Below are 19,586 nucleotides of genomic sequence, written 5' to 3' on the forward strand. Positions count from 1 at the left end.
TTCGGTTTTACTTCCTTTGCAATCTTTGCCAACCAGTCATCTGACATTCTGTTCACGTGGTCTCTCCATTCCATTCGCCGATTTTTCGTCCATCCCACTACATCCTGGATGTCACATATCTCCTTTATTTCATCATTTCTCTTGTGGTCAAATAATGTATGTCCTACTATTGATCTCAGAGTTCGCATTTCAGTAGTTCTTAAGAGCCGCTTAGTTCTCTGCTCTAATCAAATCTTGCAAGTTAAATTTGATTTACCAGTTCCCGATTGAGCTGAAATTTTGCATTGCATGTACATAGTGCTGATCTGATGATAGAGCTAGAAGGTGGTTATAAAAACTTAGTAATTAAACGACGCAGCCCTATCGAGTTTTATTTCATTTGATCCGTCTTGACCAGTATTTTGATACTAGATGGTAACCAGGGTCAAATGATGGAGCTGGAAAGTGGCCATAGGAACTTCGTAATTAAACGACGCAACCCCATCGAGTTTTATTTCATTTGATTCGTCTTGACCAGTACTTTGATAATAGATGGTAACCAGGTTCAAATTATGTAGCTGGAAAGTGGCCATAGGAGCTTCGTAATTAAACGACGCAACCCCATCGAGTTTTATTTCATTTGATTCGTCTTGACCAGTATTTTGATACTAGATGGTAACCAGGGTCTGATGATGGAGCTGGAAGGTGGCCATAGGAACTTCGTAATTAAACAACGCAACTTCAGCGAATTTATTAAAAGCTGGGATGGCTTTCCAAAGGCATGGTGTTGAAACGTTTTGCTTTGCGCTTGAAAGAAAAATATTCATTACTAAATGAAAAAGGCATTGAAGAGCAACACATAGATGCAAAAATTTTAGTTTATGGTGGATGTCACCAAAAAGGAAAACGCAGTCTGTGGTAAAAGAACCGTTTTGTAATGAAGAAAAATCAATTCTTATTGCAGAAGATATTCAGAGTGGCAAATTACTTCAAATTTTATATCGCGATGAAACCAGTGTGACTTATGTGAGGAATTGGTTCAGCACACTTATAAAAAAAATTTGAAGATGAATTTGCTGACAGATTTGAGTCACTCAAAACCAAAAAAACCACTCTAGCATTCATAGTAAATCTTCTCAACACAAATAGTAACGGAATCTACATTGTGCCATTTAGAATTGAAGCTGGATCTCTCAATTTAAAAAGTGAAGCTTTTTGGAGTGGAAAATTTACAATGTTGAGAAGCAAGTTAGAAGACTTGGAGGTCCAGAAATGTATGTACGTAACGCAATAAGAGTGGACAGCTCTGAAAGAAATGCCTCGAATTGAGGCTCTTACATTCGACGCATGGAATAGTCTTTCAGATTGATAGTGAGGTGAAGAAGCTGGTATTTGGAGTGCTGACTACCTCCTGATCGACATATTCGTGCGTGAATATAATTAAAAGTAAAGAAGAAGAAGCCAACTAACAAATGAAAATGCAATGCAAGGTGACTGAGTAGCTTTTACGTGTACATTTGATAGTTTTAAATAGAGCATAATTGGTTCCTGAGGTTTCAAAGAAGAGCTTCTAGAATTGCTACCGCTCTCGGAACAGACTAGAGGGAAGATGTAGCGAATTCCGCGCATAAATGCCTTGAAGAAAATGGGATTAAAGGGTCTATTAGGAGGTCCATGTCCGCCCACTGTCATAATTAAAGAACTACGAACGGTTCTGACTTAAAAAGTGACGCTCGTAATTCATTTTCTATAAACCAATAGTTTGTTTCTGCTAAAATTTATTCATTTATGCGATTTAGAATCACGTCACGTGTCCTACATATTTCAAACTATTCCAATAATAACGTTCTGGTATCGTCCTTCTTATAGGCGACTTGTTGAATGTGGGATGTTATCGGAGATAGCAACACTCTTAGGAGAAAAGATAAATTTGTGGTCTGGCAATAAACTACCTAATTAAATATGTCTAGTGTTGTCGTAAAAGGGACCTCTTGGAAAAATTTATGGAGTCAATTGTATCACTGTTTACCATTCAATTTATTAGGAGTAATACTGGAAGAAAGACGAAGAACATGCGCAATTTTCTTTTCGGTTTTTCCGTTCAAGAAAAACAGTTAGTTTATATCTAACACTCTATAAGTAATAATTGGAAATCTTTTCGGTGGAAAATAGTGAAAGTTCTTGAAGAGAAACACTAGCTTTCGAGTGGATTTACAAATATTCATATCGAATAGGTAATAATAAAGTTTTTTATATTTTAGTTGAACTTTTCTACTGCTTGGACCAATAATTTGATTATTAGAAACTAATTTTCATAATAAATATGTTTATAGCTTTTCCGCCAAATAGTGTAATATTTCGAAATTTTTATTTTTGAAATCTAAAATTAGAGTACTCTAAGTATTGTAGATCATAGGAAAGTAGTTTTAAAAGTAACTGTGTGGGATACACAGTAATTTTATCTTTACTCGAAAAAGCAAAAATGTGTTAAAAGAGGAAAAAAAACAAAGGATTCTGCCGTCTTCAGAGGCATTAACTTGTATTACTTTTGGAATATTGGAATTGGAATATTGGAATTGGAATATTGGAATTGGAATATTGGAATTGGAATATTGGAATTGGAATATTGGAATTGGAATATTGGAATTGGAATATTGGAATTGGAATATTGGAATTGGAATATTGGAATTGGAATATTGGAATTGGAATATTGGAATTGGAATATTGGAATTGGAATATTGGAATTGGAATATTGGAATTGGAATATTGGAATTGGAATATTGGAATTGGAATATTGGAATTGGAATATTGGAATTGGAATATTGGAATTGGAATATTGGAATTGGAATATTGGAATTGGAATATTGGAATTGGAATATTGGAATTGGAATATTGGAATTGGAATATTGGAATTGGAATATTGGAATTGGAATATTGGAATTGGAATATTGGAATTGGAATATTGGAATTGGAATATTGGAATTGGAATATTGGAATTGGAATATTGGAATTGGAATATTGGAATTGGAATATTGGAATTGGAATATTGGAATTGGAATATTGGAATTGGAATATTGGAATTGGAATATTGGAATTGGAATATTGGAATTGGAATATTGGAATTGGAATATTGGAATTGGAATATTGGAATTGGAATATTGGAATTGGAATATTGGAATTGGAATATTGGAATTGGAATATTGGAATTGGAATATTGGAATTGGAATATTGGAATTGGAATATTGGAATTGGAATATTGGAATTGGAATATTGGAATTGGAATATTGGAATTGGAATATTGGAATTGGAATATTGGAATTGGAATATTGGAATTGGAATATTGGAATTGGAATATTGGAATTGGAATATTGGAATTGGAATATTGGAATTGGAATATTGGAATTGGAATATTGGAATTGGAATATTGGAATTGGAATATTGGAATTGGAATATTGGAATTGGAATATTGGAATTGGAATATTGGAATTGGAATATTGGAATTGGAATATTGGAATTGGAATATTGGAATTGAAACTGTAAAGTAAAACTGATTGATATAGCTGACCTTAAAGGTATCAAACGAACGTGTTAGGCATATCGTGAATGAATATTTGGATATGCGATACTCTGTTCTAAGTGAGCTCACAATAAATCAAAAGCAACAACGAATTCATCAATCGTAATAAACCCAAATGTTCGCGTCAATATATGACGATGAATGCAACGTGGCTCTATCATTCCATACTGGAGTCTAATCGACAGTAAGCCGAGTGGACTGCACCTAATGAAACGACTCTAAAGCGTGGAAAGACGCAAAAGTCGGCTGGCAAGGTTATGGCGTCAATATTTTGGGATACTCATAGTATAATATTCATCGACTATTTTAAAAAAGGAATAACCATAAACAACGATTATTACGTAGCGTTTTTGGAGCGTCTTTAAACGGGATAAACGGCCCCATTTGAAAAACAAAGTGCTGTTTCATTAAGACAATGCATCGTGTCACAAATCAATGAAAACTATGTCAAAATTGCTTCAATTCGGCTTCGAATTGCTTCCACATCTACCGTATCCTCCAGATCTACCATCCGGTGACTTTTTCTTGTTCTCAAACCTATCTGTACAGAAACTCTGCGCAGATGAATAGAGAAGAGAAACTAGAACCTATTTGAAGATATATAAATCGTACTATGAAGATGGTATCGAAATAGTATATTACACGACAAGGGCCGAAAGTTAGATTTTCGGCGCTGCTCGTCATGATGAGCAGGATCGAGATTTTAACTTTCGGCCCGTGTTGTGTATACGATTTTTCTTCATAGCCGGTCGAAAGTACGTTCTTAATTTCACTTTTTATGACATTAATAATTATTTGTTAAGGTTAGAGGTAGCAATACTAATGACAGCGATTAACAATTTGTCGTAGCAACAGAATAAATACGCATGAGACATTTTTTTCTCTCGTTGTTATGGAGGACTTTTTACAGGAAGTAAATGTTGAACTTTCGTCCCTGCTACCGGGAACGAAAGAACGTACTTTCGACCGAGGCATGAAGAAAAATTGTTGTAATTCCCTCCAATGATAAATATATTGAATAATAAGATCAAAATCTTCATGATGAAACTGCCTCAGAACTGTAGACGAATGATACACAATAAAAAACATGTCGAAGCTTGTTACCGAACGAAATCTTCTTGGTTATGAGCACGATAGTGGGTCTTATTTGGAATGATTTGAAAACTAACAAGCCTCCAAGTGAGGTCCACGAGTTCTTGGCCTCATATACTGATTAGAGTGCGTTCGCAAAAATCTTTATGCATGTTTCGACAAGTTTTACACAAAGTTTCAACTTGCTGTTTCGATACATTTCATTATAGTAGAGATCGAGCGATTACTCAGTCAAGTTGTTATGAAAAATCTTTCAAATAGTGTATTATACTTATAAAATTTTTAACCAAAGAAGGATTAACACAAAGAAGAGTCGAAAACAGAATAGATGCCTTGTGTCCATCATTTTCAACTGGGGACGAAAATCATTGAAATATGACCCACGTGCCTGTGACTACTCCAGAAAAAGGAAAGAAGAAAAAAAAATTCAAACACGGACCGGCATTTTCAAAACAAGTGTTTAAATGCATTTAAATATGATAAAAAGTAGCGTCGAATAGAATGTTGTGAGCGATTTTTAGAGTTTTATCATGAGGACCAAGAAAGTGTGATCAATTGTACGGGGTGATGAAACTATGGTCCAGTCCATTAAGTGAGTTAAGGCAAATGAATAGAGAGCTCGTACCAAAAAAAAAACAAAGTTCACGAAAAGTAACAAGACAGTTGTAGCTACATTATTTTGGGACAGCCAGGGTATCCTTAGGAATCAGGAATCAAATACAACCGTGAACGCAGCATCTTACTCTGACTTACCAAGACGTTTACGTCAAAAAATTATCGTAAAAAAGCGCGGCAAAATCGGTAGAAGTAAAAGACGTATCAGCGATGATGGGATTAAAAATGCGGTGTACGAATATTATGACTTTAAAGATGCATCATACTTTTATAGTGGCATAGAAGCATCACCGACGACGTAGTACTAAGACGCATTGGTCGCAAAAGAAAACTGTCGACAATTATTAAGATAAGAAAAACATCTTACGCAACGACAAATACCTACTGCTACAGAACATAAAGCAGAGCAAAGTAGAGGAAAAGAAAAGCATCGGCAGGAAGAAGAAATCCTGGCTCCGTAACATAAGAGAATGGACAAATCTCATCGTCGGAAAGTTGTTTCATGTTGCGAGATTTAAAAACGTTGTCGCCAACCTTCAATGAGAAGACGGCATGATAAAAAGAAGAAAAAGCTTTGGTCAGACGTTCTGAACAGTGTTTGGAATTAAAGGAAGAATATATTGGAAAAAAATATTAATTATGATTTTTCTTTATATGTTAGGCTAAGGTCTCATTTGTACAATATTTGACTTAGAGAATTTCATTTTTAAGTTAGTGAATCTCACCTATTATTCCACAATTCCTTTATATTCCGGGAGGTAGCGCTATAGTTGGACAAGTCAATTTTCATACTTTTAAAATAATAAAGAAAATCGTCAGCCGTATTTTTGACGGGGGTAATACCGCCAGTCAGCGTGATAAGAGATAAAGAATCAGAAAAAGATAGGGTTGCCGATAGATCGATAGTATCTTATCATCGATAGATAAAATGAGTTATCGATAAAAATCCACCCCGTTTGTTTTCGGCTTTTCTTTCTTTTTCATCTCTACTCATATCCCCTCTTCAAATATGTTTCTAAGACTTTGGCTAGCAGACTACAACTTTATAATTTCATAGAATTTCAAGAAAACCTTAAAAAAACACGTCAGAATTTAAATAACATCCAAGATAAAAGCAGCGCGCGGCTTGGAGTTACGATACGCTTCTTAGAATTTTGAACGATGGGAACGATTTGAAAGAAATTTACCCAAATATTAACATTGTCTTTACAATTTATACATATACATACATGAAATACAAAAATTAGTTAATACATACATTTTTTTGATAATGAATAAAAAAACTGTTTAATTTCAAGTAATTTTTTATTTTATATTCCATTCTTTTTGGAACATCAGAGGGCCTCGCGAAATGTACCTTGCCCACATTAAGTTTGGGTCTTGCGCCGCCACTGAACTCGTCAAATATCAAATGATTTCTACATAAAAGTAATACATACTATATACAGGGCCGAGTCTAGGGTATCCGCCGCCCGGACAAAATATGCCGCCTTATTAGCGTACCTAGTCGGAATTTTATTAGTGAGGCGAGTTATGAGGTTAATTTCTAATCTAGTCGGATAGAAAAGTACCTACCTACGCCCGGAAAATATTCAAATGTGTCTAGATCTTATTGGAGTTAGGAGTAATTGGATAATTCAACGCCCATTTTGAGGTGTATGTATGTGTTTACATTTTAGATTGGGAAAATTAATGAAAGCATAATGGGGTTCTGTTATTTTACATTTTGCCGCCCGGTGTTAGTGCCGCCGCCCGAGTGCCGTGCACCCCTTGCACGGCTCAGCCCTGCCTATATATTCTCATTTTTTCGAAAAATCTGTAAAATGAATATCGGGAAAGTTAAACCAAAAGTTCTTTGACACTAACTATGACATTTTATTTTTTTGAAATACGACGTGTAATGTTCGTTTTTTATATTTTATTAGGTGTTCTGTATTATATATTTTTTTTATTAACGGGCCTGGCAAAGCCAAATAAATAATTTAATTAACATTGGGGTTTAAATAACTAATATTGGAATTTTTGTATTTTCAGCTAGACCTTATGTGAAAACAATTTCGCTTCAAGGTGAATCACGTAGTTCTGATGTGGCTACGCGTCTCAACAATCGCCGCCATATGTGTTTTCATAGACATCACAGATGGTGCAGCTTTAGAAAATGATCTTGAAGCCGTTTTTAGGCAAAGGTTAAAATTTATATTTCTTCATTTTAATATTTTTACATGTTCAGACTAGCATAAAAAATTATACACTCAATTACCAAATTAACGAAAAAAGTAGTATGTCACCATCCATTTTTTTTACTTTATTGAGAAATCTGACGAATTATTGTGAACACACTGTTTACACCATCACTCACGATTACACTCTCTGACGGGCGTTTCGATAACCAAGTTATCGCCTTCAGGTACTAAAGGTAAACTGTTTAGAGACTGAAGAGTTTACCTTTAGTCTCTGAAGACGATAACTTGGTTATCGAAACGCCCGTCAGAGAGTGTAATCGTGAGTGTTGGTGTAAAAAGTGTGTTCAGTTCGAATATCGCCAACGGTTCCAAAAATGCCAACTTAGTTAAATCTAACGAATTGTCAAAATCATATAATGCCCATTTAAAAATGGTTTTTGCCGCAAGTTTCTGTGTGGTTAGTGAATTTGTTTGATGGATTAAAGACCTTATTATTTTTAGTTTTAAATTGCTTCATAAAGAGTTGGTAATTGAACAAGTACATAATTTTCTCCCGGAAATGTAGCTTTGTTGTTTTCTTTTTACTATGCAGAGTTATGCTCAGTGTACGTGGATGGTCCCAGAAGTACCTGGCTTGAGCTAGAGATGACGGTAGTTGCTTGAAAAATACCACAGTATTAGAAAGTACACAGTCTATACAGCAAACATTCCAAGTTTGAAAACGACACGTGGTTTAATATTTGTTTGGCAGCCATCAAAAGTGATCGTTTTCAGTGAACTAGATTCGACTCTAGGTGAGATTGCTCCTTCGTTTTTAAAAGTAAAATATTGGGTAGCAGAGTTTAAACGAGGCCTTGCGACCTGCAAGGAACTGCATCGCAGTGATCGACCAAATGAGGTAAAAATGGAAAAAATTGTTCATCGTTACGTCCAGCCCAACCAGCTGAACTAGATTCTACTCTGGGTGAGATTGCTCCTTCGTTTTTAAGAGTAAAATATTGGGTAGCAGAGTTTAAACGAGGCCGTGCGACCTGCAAGGAACTGCATCGCAGTGATCGACCAAATGAGGTAAAAATGGAAAAAATTGTTCATCGTTACGTCCAGCCCAACCAGCTGAACTAGATTCTACTCTGGGTGAGATTGCTCCTTCGTTTTTAAGAGTAAAATATTGGGTAGCAGAGTTTAAACGAGGCCATGCGACCTGCAAGGAACTGCATCGCAGTGATCGACCAAATGAGGTAAAAATGGAAAAAATTGTTCATCGTTACGTCCAGCCCAACCAGCTGAACTAGATTCGACTCTAGGTGAGATTGCTCCTTCGTTTTTAAAAGTAAAATATTGGGTAGCAGAGTTTAAACGAGGCCATGCGACCTGCAAGGAACTGCATCGCAGTGATCGACCAAATGAGGTAAAAATGGAAAAAATTGTTCATCGTTACGTCCAGCCCAACCAGCTGAACTAGATTCTACTCTGGGTGAGATTGCTCCTTCGTTTTTAAGAGTAAAATATTGGGTAGCAGAGTTTAAACGAGGCCGTCCGACCTGCAAGGAACTGCATCGCAGTGGTCGACCAAATGAGGTGAAGACTCCAGAAATGTTGAAGAAAATTCACCAAGCGGTACTGGATAATCGTCGACTGTGAAAGTGCGCGAGCTAGCAGACATAGTAGGCATTTCAAAAAGTGTCGTACATCACATATTAACTGAAAGTTTGGACATGAAAAAGCTGTGCGGAAGTTGGGTGCCGCGTTCGCTCACAATGGAACAAAACATTTTTCGGCCATTAAATTTACCGATACTAACCGTCCCTTTATAAAATTACCTACCTGCTAATGTAAACAGGGATAATTAAGCTATTGAAAAGTGGTACGTGTTAGGGCTTAATAAATAAAAATCTTATCGGCCAGTGATAATTTGTCATAATAAAAATGTAGATATCAAAAAAATAGTTTTAATTTCAACACATCTTTTCAGAACTCATTCTGACTGGACAAATGCTTGGCATCAAGAGAAATTTTCTAGATGTAGAGACACTCTTGTAAAGCATCTGTATTGGGCTTGTGAAAAAGATATCTACAGGATAACAAGAAGGAGAGATCCTAGTTTGAACATTATAGAACGTAATGAATATGAAAGTAAGTGGACCAATCATTAGGACTGTTTTTAAGTGAATTTCGTTCAAACATTTAGTGAAATAACTGCTGAATATTTTCCTTTCAAGTCTATACTCTTAGTTGAAAAACGCTCTAACCCAGTGTTTCTCAGAACGTAGATCGCGCAGAAAAATTCAGTTTTGCACTAAATTTAATATTTTATGGAAACTCTTTCAAGTACTTCAATCTCGTACACTAAATAACAGAGTTTTTGGAAACTGTGATCGGGTTAACCCGATCATCATTTGATTGTTCACAAACTAAACACGATCACGTTCATTGTTGTTTCATTTGTCTATGGTTTTTTGAACTTTAAAAATTATTTATTCCCCCTAAAATAGCTGTCTAGTATTAATTCTCATGAGCAACGTCTTTGATAGGTTTTGCGGCTTTTATACTTTCGGCATTTCAGCAAAAAAATGGCTTATCAGTTTCAAACTTTGGTGCAAAATAAAAAAAGTAATAAAAATCAAAATTTCTTGTATGTAATGTTTTAAATTTGAAATTTTCGCCGAAAATTGACCGTGACGTTCGTAAACTGTGATGTAAATCTCGTTCTGGGTTGAGATCCTTAATCAGTGATCTATCTGAACTCGGGTTACAGTTACAGTTACAGACAATGTGTCATAGTCGCAATTTTTCTTTCAGTGAAATTCCCATGGCATACGAGGACCGAAGCCTACAAAATCCTACGTTTCCGAAGAAATGTACGCCGAAGATCTGGTTCATCTATAACGCACGAATGTTGTAAATCAACTGGTTGCACTTGGGAAGAATATGCTGAATATTGTCCCACCAATAAACGATACACAACATACGTAAGAAAGTAATAAAGAGTTTCATCGAAAAATTATTGAAATGCTTGTGTTTTATTTATCACATATACTAAATATTAAACAGTTAAACCGTTATTTTAAGAACCCAAGTGGAAACTTCTCCCTATGAAGAAATATTCGGCCACAATTAAAGTATATATACAACTAAAGGTTGCCGTAGGGTGTGTATCACTTAATCACAATCACTATTTGATGGATCACGCTGTGACATTACACATACAGTCGTGATTTCTTTAGTCCATGTGTTATAATCGCCGCGAACACGTGTTAACACGGATCAACATAATACATTACTGAATAAGTCGTGTGACTCACTCACAGATGGCGCTGCCATTGTCAAACCCATATGACGTTTATGAATTACCCCAACTTTCAAAATATTACATGTAAAATTTCTTGTCATTTCAATTAGTCAGGAAAAAGTGACAGCCATTTAAGTGAAACTACTTTTGTTATTTTCAAAAACAATGGTTTCAAAAAAGGCACTCTTTAATGGACTAAAAAAAGATACACCGAATGGCTGTAGTCGATAGGAGGAGGGATTGAAATCATATAAATATGATTTTCTCCACAAAAATTATATGAGTCCAAGTTCCATGATTATCAAGCACTAGCCGCACTAGTTCGTCTTCACTGGGCTTAACAAATGTGCTGAAATGATTCAACCATTCAAGAAAAAGATCCTCATTAGACCATCCATTTGTGAGCATCGGTATATGGCCCCAGCACACCCTTACCTCTCAAAGAGAACCTGTTTTTAGTCTTTAGGCCCTAAAATGGAACCAATTTTCTGGACCGATGATTTTCCAGTCTCGTCCATATTGAAAATTCTGCAGGTAGAGAAATTATGTTGTTTCATAACAGTGACTAGGTTTTTGAAGAAGAGATCGACGTCATTTTTATTAAATTCAGTTACCCTGCTGAAACTTGTTGCTGATGGCTTCCGCAACGATATTTCAGGGTTCCTTCGCCAAAACCCCGCTACCCAGTCTTTAGTCTTTCGATTAAAGTTGTGCTTTATTTTTAAATCTTCAGCTACATCGTATGCAATTTTTCTCAAGTCTGTAATAGTAATTCCATAAAATGTTTTCGCTAGTTCAATAATGTGTTTTGTAAATACTGTTTCCTCTTCCTCGCTGAATGCCGATGGTCTGCCCATCCGAGGATTTGATGTATTTTGACTTTTTAGTCTGTCACGAAGTGCTGTTCGTGGTATTTTATACAATATGGAGACGCTTTTGACTGATTTCCCTTCGACTATTTGTTGTAGAGCTGCCTCGAGTGCTTCCTGGGTCCAGCTCCTATTCTCCGTGGTTCTTTTTCTCACCCCTCAAGTGTCTACGGGTAATAAATCAGTTTATTTTCATTTATTTTATTTTTCGGCAAATCATTTCTCCTATCAAGTCGTTAAAATCTTCTGCAGTTATAATATGGTGTTTTGGTGGTTCCGGTATAGGTAAAAATAAGAATTAGGACTATGAGATGAGTTACTTTTTCGGTGGCTGAATTACTGGTCGTGTCAGGTCATGTGTAATTGGAGCAGAAAAAGATTCAAGATTTTTTATATGGATTTACAATACAAAAGTAGCAGTTTTGGATGTGGTCTTTCAGTTTTGCAAATTTCACATACCTTTTCTCACCTCGATACCTACCTAAAATAAAGAAATAAAAATTAATTTGTTTATAAGATTCGATTTAACGATAAATTAAAAATTGCTCACCTTCCAAACACCTTTTACAATAGCTACAAGCAACATGTGGAGCCTTTAGCTTGTCTTGATTCCGAACAGGACAGTGAAAATAATTGAATTGAAATTTATAAAAAAATTTGTCGTATTTTCATTTTTCATATTTTTTAAGTTAAATAATCGTCCCACATTCAGAACTAGTCTTTAAATTCCTGAGTTAAAATATCAGTTTCAGTCTCAAAAAATTAAAATAACAAATGCAACATGAAAATTTAATTAATCTTGTTTCTTAAATCTATTCACAGCATTTTGTTCTTCATCACATTTTAAAAAGTGAATGTAGTAATAAATCCAACAATACATAACTCCTATAGCACAATAAACAGAAGTAATCATCAAAGGTAGAAACGGATATTTGCTATTCAAACCTAATAAAAAGTGTATTACATTTTCGTATAGAAATACAAGAACTAATCCTAATAGATAACAAATTTCCCATAAGTTAAGAAAAGCTAATTTGCATTTTATCGAAGGTATTGTGACGTACAATTTCGGTATACTATGGAAGGAGTACAAGGTGAAAAGAAGGAGTAGAAGTACTTTGATAAGCAACAAGGAAGGAGGAAATAGCAGGGGAAATAGAGAATAGTGACCTACTGTTGATAATATTAGAAATATCTTGGCATCTGTAGGATTCAAGATGGAAAGAATGCTGAAAAAAAAATTATAACATTAGTTTCAAAACAATTAAGAGAAATGTCTGATCAATTTTGTCTTAATAGACATCGAATTAAACACCGTATAAGAAAAAAGTTGGTTTTTCTTCGTCTCGAAGTTTCAAGTTGCCTCTTCACATTTTTGAATATTTTCACTATTGCAAAATGTTGTTTTGGTTTGTTTATAATATTGTTACGAACTCGCTTACCGACATAGACCATGATGTCGGGCCTGTTTCATTATTTTAATCGAATCTAGAGTTCAACGAACGCGCCTTTATATTTCCCATTTAAATTATGTATTTTTATAAGCTGTTTATATTATGATTTGATTGTTATTGAGACAATTTCTTTTTATTTGTTGGCTGAAAACTAGATATTTTCTAGACTAGATATATATATATGGTGAAACACTTAAAACTATTTTGAAAAAAATGAAAAAAATAAAAATCAAAAGTAAATACATGCATTTTGAATATTGTTTACTTATGTACTTAAAACTTCAATTAAATAAAAATTGATAATATTGTTCCCGATAACTTTAGAAAAGTTTTTAGTCAACTACAGTGGTGGTCAATGTTTGTTCTATTTAAAAATATAATATAGGAAAATAATAGGGTATTTGAAAAAAATTTGCAGTTCCAAAGGGCTACCTGTGTAGTCCATACAACTTTTTTTAATAAGTGATTCAATTACTTTTAGTAAATAAAAACAATTTTGGAATAAAGACAAACCAAAATATGGTTTCAAGTGTACTAAATGAAAAAATAGATGACAAAAAAAAACAACTAACAGAAGAAGATATATAGGAATGGCAAAAATAGAAGAAGCAATACAAAAACTAAAAAATGGTGAATGGTAAAAGCTATTTTGAATAAGTCCTGGTATAACATGGTTAATCTTCCTAGCATAAATATGAATAAAAATCAAATGTGAAAGCTTGAATTTTCCTCCAATCACCAGGACAAGATTATAAAAAATAAAGAAGGGGAAGGAGAAAATTGATGTTACATATTTTTAAAAGAATAAAAAATAAGAGGAAACATCTCAAAATGGAAACATTCATAAATTGTATCTATATAAAAGACTAGAGGAAATAAAATATGTATAGACATAACATTGAATTGGTATTTCAAGAATACATTCCATGAGGCATAAAGTATATTTAGAAACGGAACTAGTGCACAAAATCAATATTTCCTATAAAACAAATAACAAAAGAAAAGATCTTTTTTGCCTAAATAGACTTAAAAAAAGTCCCAAGATATGTCAAAAACAAAACAATATACGAAGACATTGTAATATTTAACAACTGGGAATCAGAAAAATTTGAAACAACAGAAATGCTACAACAAGAAGAGACTGACTTCATTTATTATTTCCATAGATGTAATTATTGAAAAAAATGTACTACGGGAAAAAGAAAATTGCAAATAATACCAGTCAGCTTAACCTGAATAGAAGGATCATTTAATTATGATGCAAAGAAGAAATCTGTAACCTAATTTTCCACAATTTCTCATAACTCACCTTAATGGTATTATCACCATCAATATAGCCTTTTCGTGTACATGCCATCCAAATACAAAAGATGTCATTGCACATATCACCATACATCTTAAAAAATGTGTCGGATGTTTATCTAGTAAAAACAATTTAATCATTGGCAGTAACATAAATAAAACGGTTAGTATCATTGTGATGGTGGGCGTGATGTTGGGCAATAATGAATGTGAAAATTCTTGCACAAGTCCTCCTGTCATCGAAGCTGTATCTGTTGTTAGTATCTCATTGGTAAATCTAGAAACTGCAAAAATAATGTATACAAAAGGTGAGTATATGTTGAAATATATTCGTTTATGTCATAGTTATATAAATGATTAAAAAACGGAATAGAATAGGATATGCAGTTTATTTATCTATCAAGAATTACTTGAAACAGTTTCAAATTTTTAGTCAAACTTTCTATTAAATTAACCATTGCTAGAAAATTCGATTGTGCTACAGCTATGTGTTGATTGGAGACAGTTTCTTTCAAGTACAAATGGCATAAAGATCCCATGTGACATAATTGGATAAAAGTAGTCTTCAGAACGGTGGAATGGCCAATTTTTACAACTTCAAGCGCCGAGGCAAAGATTTGTTATTTACTTTGCCTCTTCAACATCTTCAATATATAATAAGCATGCTCAGACCTCCTGGACTGGACCTCCTTCAACCCCAGCAAATTTAACAGCACGACTATATGCGTATTTAATGCTATACCCATTCAATTTAAATTTTGTTTCCAACTCCTTATTGTATATATATATATATATATATATATATATATATATATATATATATATATATATATATATATATATATATATATATATATATATATATATATATATATATATATATATATATATATATATATATATATATATATATATATATATATATATATATATATATATATATATATATATATATTTAAATCTCTCTCTATTTTCTAAAATAGTGGTATGAATTAAAACATACTTATTTGATCAAATGAAATGAATTATTGGAAATCCATTACGATAAGAACTATTTAAACTACTCAAACCCCTCTCTCAGTATCCATTACATTAAATCCTATCGATAAAAATTATTTTGAAAAAATTGGGATAAATACTTTTATGAAAACTATCATTACTCACCTAAGAAAAATCCAATTTTATCCACAGTGTTGTAAATTGCCCAGAAATTAGGTGCCCAATAAGCATGGCAAAGACCTCTTTTAAAAGGAAATAATCTAGACAAAATCTAAAAAATTATTTTTTTTTTGTAAATACCTCGAAATATTTGACATCAACAAATTGTAAAAACTAGATATTACCTGTGGAAGTTGGTCATAAAATGGAAAATATGTGATAAGAAATACGCCCATTACCACAGATCCTAACAACGTAAAATGTTTCATTGTAGTTTTTGTTAATATATTATGAAGGATAAAGGGTCCTTTCAAACAATAGTTCCTTAGTAAATAAATAAAATAAGCAGGAGCGACATATAAATAAATATGCTTCATATTTAACAATAAACTAAACCAAAAAGCTGATTGAAGATATTTTTCCTAAAAAAAACAAAGATTTCAATTGAAGATAAATTAATATTTTTAATTTATATTACCTGAAACATATAAGCAATAGATATAAGTAATATACCATACATGATTCCGTTGTATTGAAAATGTATGTGATCTACCATTAAAAGACCACAATTTGTAATAAGAAGTATTGGTAGTACTACTTCTTTACCCCAACCTTTTTTTAAAGAAGAACAGCACCTAAAATAATTATATTAATCTTAAAAATATTACGAGGAAGTGATATTGAAACTTCACAAATATGAAATTGGAGTAGCTTTTAATTTCAATCATTATTGTATGGAAGAAAGATGTGTTAAAAAGGGAGTTTGGAAAATAATCCAAAAAACAATGAAAAAGCCTATTTCAATAGCACATATTCTCTCCTCTGTCATCAATTAAATCTCAACAGCTTCTAGGCATACTTGGAATCTCATTTCTGGTATTGGTCCATATTTCAATGATTCTAAGAGATGGTCATGTAAATTCTAGAATTAATTTTATGTAGCTTATAGATGACTTTACGCCCACAGTCTTACCTGTTTTTTATATGATTTCTTTTTGTCCATTGGAACCTTCTTAATGCTCCAGAAATCAATGATTGTGCCACTTACACATTTTCACCAATCAAAGTTATAGATTTTAAAGTCTTAATTCTTAGAGTTAGAGTGCGCACTTAGATAAAATGATATTAAAATATAGCATTTCAGTAGATTTATACAAAAATAAAACATATTCACACATTAGAAATAAAAAAACAAATTAGGTGTTAATTTTATTGGGGCATGTGTTTCAGATTAATGAAGTTTTTACTACATAAAGCCAGTATTTGAATATGGATATGCAAAGAATTATACTGTTACGAACTCGTCCACGACATGAACTTTGAAGCCCTGTTCGCTTCTGATGGAAGTCTAAAATATGGCGAATGCGCTGTTCTTGAAAATGTTTGATCTTGTTTTTTTACAAGTTTTTATATACTGCGACGATTTGTTAATATTTTTTTGAACCAATATCTATGAAACACTTTTTTATTTATTTATTTATTTGTTCACTTTCTAGAATTATAGAAATTCTTTTTGGTATAAATACTTGCCTGTTAAGTAGCAAGTAATCAGTATATAGTTGAATGTTATAGTGAACAGATTGAAACAGTAAATAGTAAATGGTGAATTTAAATCAATTATATAAATAATGAACAGTTAATTATTATGAATAATGAGTAGTTATTTTAAATAGTGTCTAGAGTAAGTATGTAAATAAATTAAGTAAGAGAAAGTTTGTATCAATTCACCCATCCCTTAGGATTACTTAAAATAAATAAGAAAAACATTACAATACACATGATTCAAAAATTAATAAGTACAGATGCTAAAAATCTATATAGATACCACTTACTTGATTAATCTCTTTCCTGGTAATAATAAAACTGTATTTTATTCTAATTAAAAGTCTAAAAATGTAGTTTGTCCCGTATATTTTGTAGAACTCATTACTACTTGTAAGATGTAGATAAACAACTACAATTTTCTAACTAAATAAAAATTAATATTAATAATATTTACTTACATGTGAACACCTAAAGTATAAACCAAATCTGTGAAAATGACCGATAATCTTTGGAATAAGACAGTTTTCTCGGAAGAATAATTTATATGATTAACATTCAACATTTTAGGATCGAATAGGTATGCAACATATGATAACACGTATTCAAACCAAGCAAAAAGTGGTGGATAGTCTAATGTCCATTGCGAAGTATCTTCAAAGTACCATTTTTTAACTGGTAAACTAAAAGTTATGGCCAGCCAGTTCCTGTGAACCTCAAAATCTGTAGACCTACTAAATAATGAGGATATTGAATTTAAATAGGATAAGGAATAATAATAACTTACTAAGCTGGAATTAATAGTAGTTTTAAGCAAGATGTTAATAGCGTTGTCGTAAAAATCATAATGCTATATGATTTTCATTCGGTTTAAATTTTTTTTATTTATTCAAAATTGGGATTTGGAGGTTAAGAAGAATATATTTCAACCATAGAACTATGAATGCATTCCACTAAGCGTATTCAAAGCTCAAGCAACGCAGATTTCAACCAGAATTTATCTTATTATTTAATGCGGTATAGGATATTATAAGTACTTTTAAAGCATTCTGGTGACGTATCACCAAATATCTCAATGCTTTAAACGCTTCGCAAACCATCTACTTGGGTTTAAAATAATAACGCTCTCGACTAAATGGAACGGGAAAGATCGTGGTCATGAACGTGATTGTCGTGAGTGCTTAGTGAAATGCACCCTAAGTAAAAAAGCGCACCTGTTAAAGTTATTTTCATAACTATTAATAATATAACTTTCCGTTATATCATAAAAAATAATTGTTGATCTAAAACTTGGATAACTTATTCACTGGAGTAGAGTCCAAAAACCCAAAAAGAGCAGATGTCATCTATTCGACACATAACCTCATTTAATTCCTATAAACTAAAATAATTTTAATTTATACAATATTTAAATAAATAATGGCACTTTTAGTAGGATGGCGATATGTAGCTTTAATTAGTGGTCTTGTAGGAACTATAGGTCTAGCAATATATCCAATTATAATTGATCCCATGACCAATCCTGATAAATATAGTTGAGTTAGCTAAGTATATGAATAAAATAAATGTTTAATCTGCGACATTCTTCATTTCAGAAAAAATCCAAGAGAATGCAAGGCAGGGAATACGACAAGAAGACATTCAACCGGGTAGTAAGTAATTTTAAGTTATTCAAACTCAATTTGAATATAAATGTTGTATATTTCATAGTTGCAAAAATTATAAGTGGATTAAAATAATCTTCTCACCTATTCGTTATTGTAGTTCAACTTATTTCTTCACATATTGAAAAAGCAATTTTTTGTTACAGATATGAAAGTGTGGAGTGATCCATTTGACAGAAAAAAATCTAGTCAATAATAAATAGTGCTTTTTGATTGTATATAGTCTAGTTGTATTATTAAAAATAATATATATTTATTTTTAAGCAATTCTGGTTTTATATACTATATTTGGACATTTACAAAACAGTGATTACAATGGGTGTTCACTATAATGAATCTTGTCCATCATGGGTGAATCTGTATTTTTTGAATATTATGTAATGAGAACCAACTGAAAGAAAAAATATATAAGTATATTCAAGTTTTAAGGTATAACCACAAAGTATTTTTCATCCTGCGCCCAGTTAGAATCCTTTCAACTTAGTCAAACGTAAGAGTTATTATTGGACTAGAATCTTGACTTTATCATAGAAAACCTTCTTCATGACACTCTATACTTTTAATTTATTTTTAAAAGGACGAGTACACTGCAGTTTTCTTAACGTTTCTCATTCTAACTCACTTGATAAAATTAGAATAAGCAATATCATACTTTCTTTTGTTGAGAATTTGTATCAATTGGGTTTTTACGAGGTGGGTTGTTAGCCCTACGTTCAACCCCCGAACCTGGAGGACTGGTGGATTTGTTTAGAGCCCAAACCCCTAGGTGCTTGCCTTAACCAGGCTTAAAGAGTGCCACCTACTCCTTCACAGTAAACTTACTAAGTCTTGAGACGCCACCGTTGGTACTTAGTACCAACGC

General features: G+C 32.8%; 3 protein-coding genes across 3 annotated transcripts; 2 read left to right on the top strand and 1 right to left on the bottom strand.

The window, feature by feature from the left end:
• Positions 1 to 2,128: 2,128 nt before the first annotated feature.
• On the top strand, positions 2,129 to 10,427 carry LOC130896876 (probable insulin-like peptide 7). The gene is made up of 4 exons (XM_057805240.1): positions 2,129 to 2,213; positions 7,298 to 7,449; positions 9,419 to 9,579; positions 10,246 to 10,427. The coding sequence occupies exons 2-4, from the start codon at positions 7,349 to 7,351 to the stop codon at positions 10,425 to 10,427; spliced, it is 444 nt and encodes a 147-aa protein (XP_057661223.1). The 5' UTR covers positions 2,129 to 2,213; positions 7,298 to 7,348.
• A 1,952-nt stretch (positions 10,428 to 12,379) lies between these two features.
• LOC130896887 (probable dolichyl pyrophosphate Glc1Man9GlcNAc2 alpha-1,3-glucosyltransferase) lies at positions 12,380 to 18,007 on the bottom strand. The gene is made up of 7 exons (XM_057805254.1): positions 17,848 to 18,007; positions 17,522 to 17,794; positions 15,997 to 16,153; positions 15,704 to 15,940; positions 15,525 to 15,630; positions 14,368 to 14,644; positions 12,380 to 12,833 (listed from the first exon to the last, which is right to left on the bottom strand). Exons 1-7 carry the CDS (start codon positions 17,904 to 17,906, stop codon positions 12,398 to 12,400), a joined length of 1,545 nt encoding a protein of 514 aa, XP_057661237.1. The 5' UTR covers positions 17,907 to 18,007; the 3' UTR covers positions 12,380 to 12,397.
• A 285-nt stretch (positions 18,008 to 18,292) lies between these two features.
• Positions 18,293 to 19,166, top strand: LOC130896893 (small integral membrane protein 20). The gene is made up of 3 exons (XM_057805261.1): positions 18,293 to 18,594; positions 18,656 to 18,712; positions 18,871 to 19,166. The coding sequence occupies exons 1-3, from the start codon at positions 18,480 to 18,482 to the stop codon at positions 18,918 to 18,920; spliced, it is 222 nt and encodes a 73-aa protein (XP_057661244.1). The 5' UTR covers positions 18,293 to 18,479; the 3' UTR covers positions 18,921 to 19,166.
• Positions 19,167 to 19,586: the final 420 nt, after the last annotated feature.

This window comes from Diorhabda carinulata, chromosome 7 (genome assembly GCF_026250575.1).
Source record: "Diorhabda carinulata isolate Delta chromosome 7, icDioCari1.1, whole genome shotgun sequence".
NCBI classification, from domain to species: Eukaryota; Metazoa; Arthropoda; class Insecta; order Coleoptera; family Chrysomelidae; genus Diorhabda; species Diorhabda carinulata.